The 15,168-nt window shown below is 45.6% G+C and overlaps 2 protein-coding genes and 1 pseudogene across 3 annotated transcripts; 2 read left to right on the top strand and 1 right to left on the bottom strand.

Annotated features, from left to right (window-relative positions):
- Positions 1–764: 764 nt before the first annotated feature.
- Positions 765–2,390, top strand: LOC137714898 (phytochrome A-associated F-box protein-like). The gene has a single exon (XM_068454055.1). It carries the CDS (start codon positions 1,160–1,162, stop codon positions 2,180–2,182), a length of 1,023 nt encoding a protein of 340 aa, XP_068310156.1. The 5' UTR covers positions 765–1,159; the 3' UTR covers positions 2,183–2,390.
- An 812-nt stretch (positions 2,391–3,202) lies between these two features.
- LOC137714897 (universal stress protein PHOS34-like) lies at positions 3,203–4,647 on the bottom strand. Of its 2 annotated transcripts, none has more exons than XM_068454054.1 (4): positions 4,372–4,647; positions 4,155–4,246; positions 3,659–3,780; positions 3,203–3,521 (listed from the first exon to the last, which is right to left on the bottom strand). In XM_068454054.1, exons 1-4 carry the CDS (start codon positions 4,550–4,552, stop codon positions 3,434–3,436), a joined length of 483 nt encoding a protein of 160 aa, XP_068310155.1. In that variant the 5' UTR covers positions 4,553–4,647; the 3' UTR covers positions 3,203–3,433. The 2 variants fall into 2 exon arrangements, with proteins under 2 accessions (XP_068310155.1, XP_068310154.1); XM_068454053.1 differs by having other exon boundaries at positions 4,155–4,249; positions 4,372–4,643.
- A 308-nt stretch (positions 4,648–4,955) lies between these two features.
- LOC137714896 (large ribosomal subunit protein uL6-like) lies at positions 4,956–5,572 on the top strand (annotated as a pseudogene).
- Positions 5,573–15,168: the final 9,596 nt, after the last annotated feature.

Genomic DNA, 15,168 nt, shown 5'->3' with positions numbered 1-15,168 from the left:
CAACCTTATTCCACAAACCAAACATGCCCACATAGGAAACCAGATGACTGAATTATTATAAGGGAACTTTAACGTCTCTATCTACTATTATTTTACCAAAAGGTGGATTTTCTCAACGAGTATGGATAAGAGCATCACAAATACAATCCTCGAATATCATATGATAACGTGCGGAGAAGGAGAGCCACTAGTTTCCTCCAAATCAAGTGTCGTGGAGAGATTCAGTGTACAAAGTCGTATTTCTGACGTACTTAAGTTTTTGTTAAGATAATAACAAAATGTACAATTTTTAAGTCTCACAAGACTCATGAGGAATTAAAAGGTCACTAAATAAAAATAAACAAAATTTCTACTTAAAAGAAAGCAAACAAATGAAAAGGAATCAAACAAGATTAGTTGGCTAAAACAGGGTATTTAAATTTTCTTTTTGTACATTTGTTACCCAAAAAAAAAAAAAAAAAAAACAAAATCTTTTGGTACATAAAGGCAATTATAATCCTAGTCAGTTGCAAAGATATGTGTCGTTTTCTTAAATAAATTATGTCTTGTAATTAAGATATAATTATAATGAGGGCGTCCGACCAATAAATATTTATTATGTGACGTAATGATTCAATAACGTAATATCACATATTGATATAATTTTACATAATATTGTGTTACTAATTTCAATACCAGCGTAATACGATAATGTATCTAATTCATCTAACTTCTTAGTTCAATAAATACTTATCACATGATAAATCAGCGAGAAAAAAACACCTCTCCCAACTCTCGACCTTCGTGCGGTTGTACTTGAGTTCGAGTTAGTATCTCTAATCTCACAAATTAGAGTAGTTTAGAGTATCTCCACCTCAAATAGAAATAATCGAATAGCTGTAAAGTCCCCCCAAAAGCCATCTCCCCGCCACCAGATTCCAAGTTTCCAACGGCAAAAGAAGATCACCTCCCCCTCTATCTCTAATTCTCTAGCCATTCCTTTTAACCAGGCACTCACACTCTCCCCAAATCAGTTCACGAGAAACAAACGGAAAATCAAATCGAACCAAACAAACAGAAATTCCGTTAACCCATCTCTCAAAATCCCCGAAAATACCCAAATCCAACGTCAAGTTCCGACCTTTTTGTCCCCTCATTTCTCAGATAAATTCGAAATCCGATGGCCGGAACCCTGTTCTCGAAGCTCTCCGACGACGTCGTTCTGAACATCCTCTTCAAGCTCGAGGAGGATCCGCGGAACTGGGCTCGGCTCGCCTGCTCCTGCACCAAGTTCTCCTCCATGATCCGCAACGTCTGCTGGAAGACCAAGTGCTACAAAGTCATTCCCTCGGTCGTCTCCGATCTCCTTACCGGCTCCACCGAGCCTGCCGGCGGCTGGGCCGCCCTTCACAAGCTCGCTGTCTGCTGCCCTGGCCTCCTCCACTCCGGCGTCCTCTTCGAGAACTCCGACTTTGGGCTCGAGCGCGAGCTCGGTCCCGACGAGAATTACCGGATATTGGACTCCAATCCAGTCGGCGCATCTCTGGCGGCGAATCCTCCGACCGAGGCTTCCTCGAGCCAAATTGGCGCGAATCAGGAGGTGGGTTCTTGTGGAAATGATTGTTCTTGGTCTTTGTTCGATGATCTTTATTTCGATACAGTCTATAACGATTCTGAAGCCCATCAAGAGCAAGATAATCCCCAATTAGAATCAGCAGCGGCGGAGGCGGATCAAGTCGCCGTCGAGAATGGCGCCGTTGGAGTGGGCGGCGAATTTTCGATATGCAAGAGAAGGAAGGTCTGCAGACCGATGAGGTCGCATTTGGCTTCTGGGGTCTGGAATCTGAGCCGTGAGCAGGGCAACAAGCTTCTCCACAGCCGGTTCCGCGGCGATCGCTTGTACATTTGTGATTGGCCCGGTTGCGTGCACATCGAGGAGAAGCGAAATTACATGCTTTTCAGAGGGCTTTTCAAGGATTTCAAGGGGTCCCAAGTGTGGAGGACGATCAAGGATGGGAACCGCAGCAAGATTGATCTGAACTGCGCGTTTTGCGCCTGCAAAGACACTTGGGATTTGCATTCTGCATTCTGCTTGAGGCGGGTTTTCGGGTACCATGACGATGGCGAGCCGGTTGTTCGAGCTTATGTCTGCGAAAATGGGCATGTCTCGGGGGCTTGGACCGACCTGCCATTGTACTCTTGACATCTAACGGTTAAAAATATCAGAATATAGATACTCCGAAGCACCATGGATTTTCGCTCTCGAGGATCCGAGGAGGAAGGATTGTGTTTTTATTTCAATGTCTGTCAGGATTTTCAAGAGTTGCTTCTGTTATTGTTGTGTTTTCAAAACCTTCTTCGTTGTATTGTTGTATTGCTGTTTGCGTTTCAATAAAGGTGTATAATTTCAATGTCATGTCGTAAGATTTTGATAAGATTCTAAATTTACATCGGGATTTCGAATGCGTCGTGTCGAAGTCGTTGGATTATTAGAATGGTCTAGGCGTAGCAAAATGCGGTAAATGCACAACTTCTAAATGTAGATGCTCAGGATCCACAGGCCGTAACATTTTCCGATCAAGTAACAATTCTTTAAGGGGATAAAAACGGCAGCCATGCCTAAAACTGTTTGCCGGTGGACTGCAGGACGCAGCAGCTACTGCTCTCTGGTAGAGATGTGTTCCCTTGTTTGAAGCAGCTAAGGTATCACCATAGCCAGCCATGGCTTCCAGAAACCAAGACAGTTGCCTTGTGTTTTTCCACAGCCTCACACAGTACGTTTCGAGGATCACCTACAACGTCAAATTAAACAAAAACGTTAGCCTCAGAGTACGTTACGAGCATCCCCTGCAAAATTCGACTTTTCTACATGTACGTATGCGTGCGTGCGTGTATATATATAGATAAAAGCTTATTAGCCTCTGAGTTCTGCGAAGCATTTTGCTTTCTTATTTGAGTCTACCAGGGAGTTAATCATTTCTAATCGTTTTGAGTCTTTCTAATCGCTTTGAGTGGGAATGAAGTATTTTAGTTCGGTAGTTGATGACTAAATCTCAAAATCTTGATTCTTTCTGTATGTCTTGCACGGATAAAAGGGTATTGCTGCCTTTGTAGTTTGAAGATCAAATTTTACGTTGTGGCCTGTCTCCCCTAATCTTTTAATTTCCTGATGGTTATTGGCTCCATTTTCCTCAATTGTTGTATTAGCATGAGTTCTTCCAATAATATAATTTGTATCATAATTCTACCAATCAAACTTTCGATACACGGATCAACTTGTCATACAAAAGTTTGAACGATCAAACCATAAGCACAAAGTAAATATATATACACACACACATACATATAACCTTTCAGGATTCGACTCTCAAAGGGACAAATTTATTATCTATGCATCGTAATTTTTCAAACACGAACATGTGTTCGTCGCGCTTAACTGAACCCCAGAGGCCACTCAGTGCTGGGTTTTAGGCTTCTTCACAATCATCACGGAGCAGTGCGCTTGATGAGCGCAGTAGTCGCTTACGCTTCCCAAAAACGCCCTGCACCAGAACCAAACAAAGCATTAAGATTTCCACAGAAAACAAGTAACCTCAAGCTCGGCTCAAACTTAATCGCACAAATTAGCGATGGTTGTTCCCACTCGATCGAAAAGGTTGGAACAAGTTTGAGGGAATACCTTTTGATGGCTCCATAGCCATGGCTTCCCACAACCAAGATGGATGCCTGGTGTCTTTCAGCAGCCTCACACAGAACGTTCCTAGCATCTCCTTCCATAACCTCCACGACCACATCGGTCACCTGCAACCATTAGAACATGTAATGCTCAGAAAAGCTGCCAGCGAAGCGCAACTTCTTCGTATCACATCAGTGTGCGATCATTGGGTTCCGTTTTGATCTATGATAGCGTAAGATTTTCAAATCTCTTTTTGAGTATTTGCCGGAAACGCTCATATAGAAAGACGTTACAAATGTGAGTTAGGTTAGTTGTTCATATCATTGCGTTCACCCTGCTCATGCTCAAGTTCGATATCCTTTATAAATTATATAAATTGACATCCGTTTTCAGAGATTATATTGATCAAATTTCAATTTTAGGGACCATCTTGATAGTTTGGGTCAATTTCAAGGACGGCGTGTGATAAAAATCCAAATAAATAAAATTTGACAAATACCGATTTAGAAGCGCAAAATTCCTTGGCCTTCTCAGTTACACGGGCAGCCATCTTCTTCAAATCAGCGTCCACGATCGGCAGAACCCCCGCCCCTGCTGCAATTCGGCACAACACGCAAATTAGCTAATCATAATTAACTAAACAAACAATTGATTAATTAGCAGGTAAGACACAAAGGTTTTCAGAGATCACTTCCCGTTGCAGTTAGGATTCTTACCGGTGCCGACGAAGCCAACCACGGAGGAAACCGATGGCTTGGCGTGGACGATGATGAGCTTGAACGGAGCTGTGTCGCCGCCGAAAGGCTTGAAGAAGTGATCCAAAGTCCATTCCAGAGCGTAGTGGCTCTCCTCACTGTCGTCTGCCCCGATCACCATCACTTGCTTCCCTGCCGCCATTAATGCTCACCTTTCTCTCTCTCTCTCTCTCTCTCTCTCTCTAGTTCTTCACCTTCTTTCTTGTGTTCTCGTTTCTCTCTCTAGTTCTTCTTCTTTCTGACCGGCTATTATTTAAAAGGAAGCTAATGGTAGAGGCTTTAAAATTTTGAATGTTAATAAAAAATTATATATTAACTTTATTTAATGATTAGGATAAAAGTTAATATTAAACTAGTCCAATTAAAATGATCCAAACTATAAATTTCCGATTTTGTCCAGACGGCAAGTCTTTGTTCGTTTATCCCCTCTTCCTTTCTTCTCTCTTACTATTCCCTGCTTCCATAACCTCAAATTCCTCATCTTCTTTCATCACCAACCGGAGCTGCAAAGCGAGAGAGAGAGAGAAACAACTAGAGCAGCGAATATGATGACCATCTTTTTCTCTGAGACCATGGACATCCCCGACGGTGTCAAGATCAAGGTCCACGCCAAGATCATCGAGGTCCTCACGGGAATACGACCAGAAAGCGGAAGCTGAAGGTCAAGGCCTGGTTCGGCTCACTCAAAATCATCCCCGCCATCTGCACCGCTCTCTCCCACATCGGAAATCTCATCACCGACATCACCAAGGGGTATCGCTACAAGATGCGTTTGCGTATGCTAATTTTTCCATCAATGCCTCCATCATTAATGAGGCCAAGTTGATCGACACACGTAACTTTTTGAAAGAAGGTGAGTAAGGTGGATATGATGATGTTTCTATCACCCAATGTGAAAAGGTCAAGGATAACCCTATCTTGGATGGAAATGAATTTTTCTCGATCTTGTGCCCTGATCAACCAGAAATGCCATCTTGTATATCAGGAAGTTTCTTGATGGTGTCTATGTGAGCGAGAGGGGAACCATTGTTGCAGAGGAATGAAGGGTGTTTGTTTTTGTGTTCTTTTTTAATGTAGTTTAATTTCTTCATGGGATTGACTAGTTATTCCTTTTGTTGGAGAGTTCTTGTGGAAGAAAATATATCAAGGGGCAAATGCGGGCTACGGGTTCTGTTGAATGTTTGATTGTGTTGCTGTTTTTGGTAAGAAATTAGAGAGAAAAATATTAAATATCTGTCATGGTTGATATATTTGATTCATTTCATAGAGGAATAATGGAGAAATTGATGGATTTAAGTACTTGAGGGAAAGCTGCCCTTTTGTAATCACTGAGCTACTGCGTTACGTTGCAAGTATGGGTGAGCATTCTTTTGTTACTTCTGGGTACGAGGAAGCATTGATTGGAAAGGAAGACAGATTTAAGGCAAAATTGTATTGATTTGGAAAATAAGTCATTAGAATGCTAAAATAAAAATGAGAGTTTGGTTCGTTTAATTTTTTTTGTTAGTTTGTAATATCTCATGTTCTCAAGGATTTGTTTTGTGATGTAGTTTATAAACCTTTGATGATGGATGGCTATTATATGTGTGCATTTGGGGTGCTGTGTCGTGTGTTTGTGAATGAAAATAATAAATTTGTAAATGAAAATTTATGTGGTGTATTTGGAGGTGTTTTAAAATTGTGTTTTTGTTTCATGTATAACAAAAAAATCGTTGTTTAGTTTAAGAAATAGTGATATTATTCGTATTCAATTCTATAAATAGTTAATGTTCAATTTTAGAAATAGTTAGTGTTCAATTTCAGTAATAGTAATCGTGTTCAGTTTCATAAATAGTACTCGTGTTCAGTTTCATAAATAGTTCTCGTGTTCACTTTCATAAATAATAATTCTGTTCAGTTTCATAAATAATGATAATACCCATTTTCAGTTTAAGAAATAATCAGTGTTAAGTTTAAGAAATAATGATAATAGCAATGTTCAGTTTAAGAAATAGTGTTTAGTTTAAAAATTAGTAATGACATCAGTACTCAGTTTAAGAAATAATGATAGTATCTTTGTTCAATTCGAAAAATAGTTAGTATTTAGTTTAAGAAATAATGATAGTACAAGTTTTCGATTTAATAAATAGACAATTTTCAATTAATAAATAGTCAGTTTTCAGTTCTAGAAATAGTCAGTGTTTAGTTTAAGAAATAGTAACAGTACCTATGTTCAATTCTAAAAATAGTTAGTGTTCAACTTAAGAAATAATTAGTATTCAGTTTAAGAAATAGTGATAATATTAGTCTTAAGTTTAATAAATAGTGATAATACCTGTGTTTAGTATACAAAATAGTGAGTATTCAATTTAAGAAATAGTGATAATACTTGTGTTCAGTTTACGAAATAATGAATGTTCAGTTTAAGAAATAGTGATAGTACCACTACTCAGTTTAAGAAATAGTGAGTGTTCAGTTTAAAAAATAATGATAGTGCCAATATTCAGTTTAAGAAATAATAATAGTACTAGTGATCTATTTAAGAAATAGTATCGATACCCCTATCCAATTCGAGAAATAGTTAGTGTTCAATGTTTATAATTGATAATTTTGTTTACTTGGGGAAATAATGTAGCTATTTGATTTTCCTTTTTTTACTTGAAGACATAAAGTATCAAATTGTTAGTATGATATTGTTGACCCTAAAAATTACAAAACCTACGTGGCGCGCAGGCCGAGTAACTAGTAAGCTAACTACGTCCTTCGGTTGAATGCGGGGCGTGCCAACTCGTCGGCCGAGCTCGGCCGAGGAGTAAAATTTGTTGATGTCGCTTTGAGCGCGTGGTTGACTTCTTTATCTTGCGATTGCGACCGAGGAAGGAACACTCTCGGTCTCTGAGTTCTACAGCCTGAAGACAAGGCTGCTAATTCTGCGGAGTTCAATAATCGTCGGAGCCCGATTCGGTCACCGTGATTATATTCGTGAGAGTATAAGCACGTCGAATCGAGACCAAGGTGTATGGGCACAGGTACTCGAACGTGATGTATGTCTTGATGGTAAACGTAGTTCGGCCGTCGGAATGCCGAACCCTGAAACCTACTTGCGAGTATCCAATCATAAAACCACTTGGCGTCCTGTACGCCGAGCAATGCGATTCGTAACACCTAACTATGCCGAGAAAGCTTAGCAAGGTGACCTCTGCCAACAAAGGTTCGAAAACCTTTCTCGACCGAGACTTGGATAGATAATCGGTCGACCTCGACGCAGTGCTGTTTATCCAAACTGAAGGTGCTTCTCGGTCGGCTGATTTTGCGGCAGCAGTGCTGTTTATCCAAACTGAAGGTGCTCGCCGGGCGCTTCCACAGTGCTGTTTATCCAAACTGAAGGTGTGTCGGCAGGAAAAGAAAAGGAAAAAATCTCAAGGTGTTTGAGAGGTTTTGCGCAGGGCAATTGTATGCTGATTGTGAAGGTCCTTTCTGTTTGCATGATTTCTTGTATTTATAGTGCCCCATTCCTTGAAACCGACTCCGATTTGGATTGGGAGTCCTTGTCCCATTTCGCTTCTTCCTCGAACAAACCTACTCCTACTGGGATTCTGAATTTTCCTTCTTTTCGGGACTTCATTCCTTGCTGGTCGAGAATCCTAGTTGCACCAGGACTCCCTCGACCTTTCTATTTATCTGGACTACCTATGATAGGATTTGGCCGACCCTGTTAGCTGGCCCGGGCCCTATTATTCGGCCCATAGTATTTATCATCTCCTTGGGCCGAGCACATCCTGCTGCTCGGCCTAGCAATAATATTTTGGGCCCAAACATTGCCCCCTCGCTTCTGAGGTCGCCGACCGTTAACTCTTGGCCGGGCCTCGACCTTGAAGAAGCGAAAACGTTTATTGCTTTTTTGAACTTTACTTAATGACCGTTATTCCTGCGCATTTATGAGGCATGATTGCACTTTCCTCGTTGCCCCCAAAGCGTGGCCACGTGTCGATCCTCCGCCGCTCTTAAAACTTTCAATCGTGGGCCTCGAAACCGTGCACTAACTGGAACGTCTTATCCTCATTAATGCCTTAAAACTGGCGTCGCACGTAATCGTGCGTCCTGGATTTTCGACTCCTCGATCCCCTCTTCGCAGGTTCCCAAAATATCCGAAATGATTGAGCCTTTCCCGGTTAAATTTCCCCCCAATTTGAACCAATACTTTTCGAATCCCAGACGTTTGATATTCATCCTGAAAGGCCTATAAATACCCATATTTCTGCCATTCGCCTTTTACGCTTTCAGAAATTCTAAAATCTCAATTCCCTCATCCTTGTTCGTTCAAATCAAACCTTCCAGTTCTTCCTTCTGCAATACCTTCTTTTTCCAGAAACATCTCTTCTCCACAAATGGCCTCCTTCATTTCAAAGTTCTCTGATGAGATCAACAAGTGCAAGGATTTCATCGATCGGAGCGCCGTCAAGACGCTACGATTTGAAGAAGACATGGCCACGACCCACCAAATTCTGGGTCCCCTCTTCAGAGACACAGTGCCGTCGTCTGTCACTAACCTGCTCAAGGAGCAGTGCTTAACACCCCTGCTGCAGGGGTTCGACTGGTCGAAATGGACTCTGGCGCGGCCTCAAGGAGCCTGGCCCTCGACTACTGCGGCTTGGGCTGCCTGGGTCGACCGGATGAGCACCTTCTTCTCTAAGGAATGGAAGGCTCTCGGTATCTATGATGCCATTGTTCTATCAACCATGGAGATTGCCATGGATAAGGAGTTGCTCCTGGCAGCCCTGAGTTTATGGTGTTCGGCCACCAACACCATGGTCCTGCCTTTCGGCCCCCTCGGCCCCACTATCCTCGACATTTCGGCCATCCTTGGGACTTCCCCGGCCGGCCTTCCTATTGACGCCGCCCTTTCCGGATACCCTTCTCCTCTTGACCTGAAGGTACTATTCGACGAAAGGGCCGTCGAGACGCTAAGCCGAGGCGATCGGGAGCCTTCAAGGGAAGAAGTTCAAAAGCTCCACAAGAACTTCTTCAACTACAACACGCTCATCCTTCATTTCGCCGGCCGAGGCGAGGAAGGCCTTAGGAAGGGCGAGCACGAGGCCTTCCTCTTCTACTGGTATAACAAGTTCATATGTTGTACCAGGTCAAACAAGTGCCTGGTGGAGAACATGCCGGTGGCCCAGGCACTGGCCAATGGTCGCTTGCTGGCGCTCAGTCCAGCCATACTCGCCAACCTCTACCGTTGCTTGGCTGAGGCGACCATTGGCAAAATTGACCCGCACCAGAACGGACCCCTCTGGGTGTTCCAACTCTGGTTGCAGAGCTACTTCTCCACCCTTCGACCAGAGGTTCCTGCCTTTGAACGAACGGCCGCCCTCGGCCTTCAACTTGCTTCTCGACCGGCACCACCTCACCGAGCCGATGAGGTCTTTAAACACTTCCTCAGCCTCGACGTCCTCTCGGATGATGAGTTCCTGGTGTGCCGGTACCAGGAATACCCTTCCTCGCTCAGGCTTCCCACGGCAGCATGGGCCGAGTCCGAGGATGCGGACATCCGTCGGAGCTGGGGGTCGTTTGTTCTGGCCCGCGACCTTCCTTTGGGTTGCGATGCCCGCCGAGCCGGCTGGGAGGTCTATCACCCCCACTTCCTTGCCCGGCAGCTCGGCTATCTCCAAGGCTGCCCAGTCCCCCTGCTCGCCTCTCGGTCTCTCCTAAGTCGGGGACGTCTTACTGGTTCCTCTGAAAGGGAATGCAAGACGTCGGACCAGGAATTCCAAGAAAAGTGCAGGAAATTTCGGCTTCGGCCGACGGTTCCTGAATCTTTGGGAACCGACACCTTCGGGGACTGGTGGGAGGAATATACCGGGGACTTCTTCGGCGCCCCGGCCGAAGATCTGGTGAGGAAAATCTTCGGCGATCGGCCCAGATCAGCATCCTCGACTCACCCTAAGGAGTCGGCCCAAGGTAGTATTTCCGCTTCTTTCCTCCTTTTGTTTTATTTCTCGTCCCTGTTATTAATTACTTTGCTCTTCAGGGGGTCGTGGGTCGAAGGCGGTCGAAGTAGTCGCTGCGGTGGCAAAGGCGAAGAAGCTGGTGCCCAAGAAGACAACCCTTGTCATCGAGCGAACGGTGCCTTCCAAGCGCCCCCACCGAGAGGCCGAGCCTGCGGAGGAGACCCCTCGCCCTTCTAAACGTGTCAAGAAATTGGCGAAGAAGGGCGACCGGGAAATTCATGTCGTTCCCAGTGATACTACTGGGACGCCTGCTCCCGCCGGCTCTCCATCTGTGCCGGCTGCCGCGGCCCCCCCCAACCTCGAATCCTCCAGCCGTTTCCCCGGCAGATCCAAACGCCGCACCCGCTCCAGCTTCGGAGCCGGTCGTGGCACCTGAAGCACCCTTGTCTCCAACGGTCGTTTTGGAGGTATAATTCTGCTTTCATTTGCTTCCTTAGGTTTCTGATCGTAATGCTAACTGTTTTCTCTTTTTGTTCAGGATGTCGAGAGCGAGAGTGACGAAGTCCCGCTGCAACGCCGCCGTCGACCAGTCAACTCTTCTCTCGTCCATCCTCCTCCTGTAGTCGAGGTGACCGCTCGACCACGTCCTACTGCGGCGGATCGTGGCAAGAGACCCATGGTCGATCCTGAGGCCACGGCCGAGTCACCGATCCACCCGCAGGACGAAGACCCTCCCATTCCTCCACAAGAAGTCTCTTCGGCCTTTGTAAGTATTGTTTCTTTTGTGTTTTGAGTTTTTTGTGACACATGTTTTTGAAAAGATATTAAATGTCAGGTGCCTGAACATTCATTTCACCGGCAATTTTACGCGCCGAGGGGCGTTGTCTATATTTCCTGGCCGCCGTCGTGGCCATCAAATGTAGATAACCTCCATCTGCCGCGTGAATTGCGTAGCGGTCTAAGGCACTGGGCTCGGCCATTAAGCTCCCTGGGTTCGAGCAATGACCCAGAGGGCATGGCCGAAGTCTCCTCTCAGCAGGTCTAAAACAATCCCCTTTTTCTTTATGCACTATATCACGTCTTACTTTCCTTCACAGTTTTCCTTTTATGTGCACAGCCATCGTGGGAAGTGGAACTTGACGCTCTGCTTCAAAGCACGACCGGTGAGGTCGGCTCCTCTGCAGCTCCAGCCGAATCGGCAGGAGCCACGCCCGCCGAAGTCTTCGTGAAGCTGCACGAAGTCCTATCTCTGACTGCTTCCCAAGCTCTCCGGTGCAAGGGCCTTGACTCTGTTGGGGAGTGTCTCAATGACCTCGCCAGCGGTGGTCACTTGAGCCCGGAGGGTATCTCTTTCCTAACCGACCTCCTGGAGCGGACTCGGCAACACTTTCTTATCTTTGAGCGTGCCCTACAGGCCGAGGACGATTTGAAGGTGGCCAAGGTCGCGCATGAGGTTGGCCGAGTGGAGATGGAAGCTTTCAAGGCAAAGAAAGCAAAGCTGACCGAGTTTGACCTCCAGATTTCTGACCTCCAGCGTCAAATTTCTGACCTTCAACGCCAAAGGTCGGCTGCTGCTTCCGAGCTTGAGAAGGATTTTGAGGCTAACAAGGCTCGGCTGACGGCCTTCGCTGCCGGCGCACGGCGTATCCAGCAACTGCAGTGCAACAAGAAGACGCGGCAGGCTGAGATAATTTTGAGCGAGGCGAAGTGGCTGGAGCTGAAAGCTGCCCTTGAGACTTTCCTCCATTCGACCCCTTAGGAATTTAATCATTGTATTTGTTCTCTTGTAATGAATCTTTTGTTATCAATACAATGGTTATTTATTTTGCTATCAGTACAATGGTCTTACTCTTGCATTTCCCATGTAATTGGGTAGTACTTCTTTAAAAACTTTCCATTAATCGGCAATTTATGAACTGAACCCGTCCGATCTCTTAGATGATATGCCCCATTGCCGAGTACTTTGTGAACGATGAATGGCCCTTCCCAATTCGGCGACCACTTACCAAACCTGGGATCTTTAATCCCAACGGGCAACACAGTTTGCCAAACCAATTCTCCTTCGCCGAACGTTTTTTGTATTACACGCTGATTATACGCTCGCTCGGCAATGTTCTTTTGTGCTATTAACAAGTTAACTGCATCGATTCGACTTTCTTCTAAGTCTTCTAACTCTTGTCGCATCGCTTGACTATATTCAATACTGTACAAATCACTCTGCTCGATTACTCGCAACGAACTTATACTCAATTCGACCGGTAACATGGCGTCGTGTCCATAAGTTAACGCGTAAGGAGTGGTTCCAGTGGACGACCGAGGTGAAGTTCGGTATGCCTATAATGCTTCACTTAACTTCAAATGCCACAAACCAGGTTTCTCTTTTACCATTTTTTCAAGGATGCCGATCAACACTTTGTTGCTTGCCTCGGCCTGTCCGTTTGCCTGTGGGTAGTATGGCGTAGATTGCTCGAGTCGGATATTCAAACTTGCCGCGTATTCCCTAAACCTATCGGCCGTAAATATAGTGCCATTATCAGTTATGATCGTTTCTGGCACGCCGAATCTGGTCACAATATTCTCCTCTACGAAGTTGCATACCTCTTTAGCCGTTAATTCGGCATATGACCTCGCCTCGACCCACTTAGTGAAATAGTCAGTTGCTACAATTATCCATGCGTGTTTCGCTGCCCCCGATGATGGCGTAATTTTGCCAATTACATCCATTGCCCAACCCCTGAACGGCCACGGTTTAGTAACCGAGTATAGCAATTCGGCCGGGGCTCTCTGAACGGGTCCATGAATCTGGCATGATACGCATCTCCGCGCATATTCGATGCAATCCTTTAATATATTGGGCCAAAAATAACCGTGTCGTCGGAGCAACCAGCGCATCTTTCGTCCAGATTGGTGCGCTCCGCAAATTCCTTCATGTACCTCGGCCATTACTTGGGCAGCCTCGTGTGGGCCGAGGCACAATAGTAGTAAACCATCTTCGCCCTTGCGATATAATTCATTTTGATACGACACATAATTCGTCGCGAGCACCTTCGTTCTTCGGTCGTGTTTCCCATTGGGGTTATTGAGGTACCGTAACATCGTCTTTCTCCAATCATCCGGTTCAACTTCGACGGCACATACTTCTATGGGATCTCCTCGTTCTAATAGGGATGGGAGCGACATCACCCTTGTACGTATTACGTGCGCGCGTTGGAGAGTTTGCTGATTAATCAAAACGGGGTACGAGCGTTGGCCCGTGTTCGCAATTTCCACAATTTGACTTAGTTTGCCCCCCATGAGTTGTGCTCCGGAGGCGATCTGGGCGAGTTCGTCGGCGTCAGTATTGTGGATACGTGAAATGTGTTCAAATGTGATTTGGTCGAACGACTCGGCCAGGTAAGTGGCGACCATGTGATAGGGAGCTAAAGTACAACTCATGCAACGAAACACGTCGTTCAGTTGGTTAACTACAAGTTCGGAATCGCCAAGGACGAGAACGCGGGGGGCCCGCAGATCGTGCAAAACATGGAGGCCGATAATGAGGGCTTCATACTCGGCCTGATTATTGGTGCAGCTGAAATCTAACTTGAGAGAAAAATACCATCGGCAGTGGTCAGGCGACTGAATTGCGATACCGACACCTGCCGAGGTCGAAGTACTGGAACTATCAAAATGCATAGTCCAATGGTTATCGCGTGTGGTGACGAAACCGATGTCGACGTCGCCCCCCTCAAGACCATAAGGGGATGGGTGTTGTGCCAGGAAGTCGGCGAGGGCTTGCCCCTTGACGGCCTTTTGTGGTACATACTGAAGGCTGAACTCGGATAAGGCGAGTGTCCATTTCCCAATTCGGCCTTTGACCATAGGCCGGGTCAGCATGTAACGAATTACGTCGGTTTGGGCGATGACCTGCGTAACTGTGGTGAGCATGTAATGCCGAAGCTTGGATGCGGCGAAAAACAACGCTAAGCAAAGTTTCTCGACAGGGGAATAATTAAGTTCTGGTGAATTCAGGTTTCGGCTAAGGTAAAAGATAGCTTGTTCGCGGCCAACGTTGTTATCTTGTGCGAGTAGGCACCCAATGGATTCAACGGCTGCCGAAATGTACAATTTAAGGGGTTTGTTGCGACAAGGTGGAACGAGCACAGGTGGGGTGGAAAGGGCCACCTTGATTTGCGTAAATGCAGCTTGATGCTCTTCGCGCCATTCAAATCGGTCGGTCTCCTTCAGTTTAAGGAGTGTAGAGAATGCTTTCATTTTACCGGCCGAATTGGCGATGAAACGACGGAGGAAATTGATCTGCCCGAGTAACGACTGGAGCTGTTTCTTTGTCGTCGGCGGTGGGGCGCTAATGATGGCGCGAGCTTTATTTTCGTCGACCTCGATGCCGCGATGGTGCACCAAAAATCCTAAGAAATTACCGGCCGAAACACCGAAAGCACACTTGGCCGGGTTCATCTTGAGGTTGTTTTTGCGCATGCGAAGGAACGCTTGCCTCAGGTCGTCCAGGTGGGTTTGACGACGTTTGGATTTTACGACCACATCATCGATATAAACTTCGACGATTGTACCGATTAAGTTGTGGAAGATCATATTCATGGCTCGTTGGTATGTGGCGCCAGCATTCTTGAGGTCGAAAGGCATGACTACCCATTCGTAAGTACCAAGTGCCCCCGGGCAACGGAAAGCCGTCTTGTGGACGTCAGCTTCGGCGATGAAAATCTGGTTATAACCCGCATGACCGTCCATAAAAGATAGCAGTTCATGATTAGCTGCGGCATCAATTAATAAATCTGAGATCGGCATCGTATATTCATCCTTGGGAGTAGCC

The sequence above is a fragment of the Pyrus communis genome, chromosome 14, assembly GCF_963583255.1.
Source record: "Pyrus communis chromosome 14, drPyrComm1.1, whole genome shotgun sequence".
Taxonomy (NCBI): domain Eukaryota; kingdom Viridiplantae; phylum Streptophyta; class Magnoliopsida; order Rosales; family Rosaceae; genus Pyrus; species Pyrus communis.
Note: the sequence above shows the minus strand (reverse complement) of the source record. Positions and strands in the feature narration are given on the sequence as shown.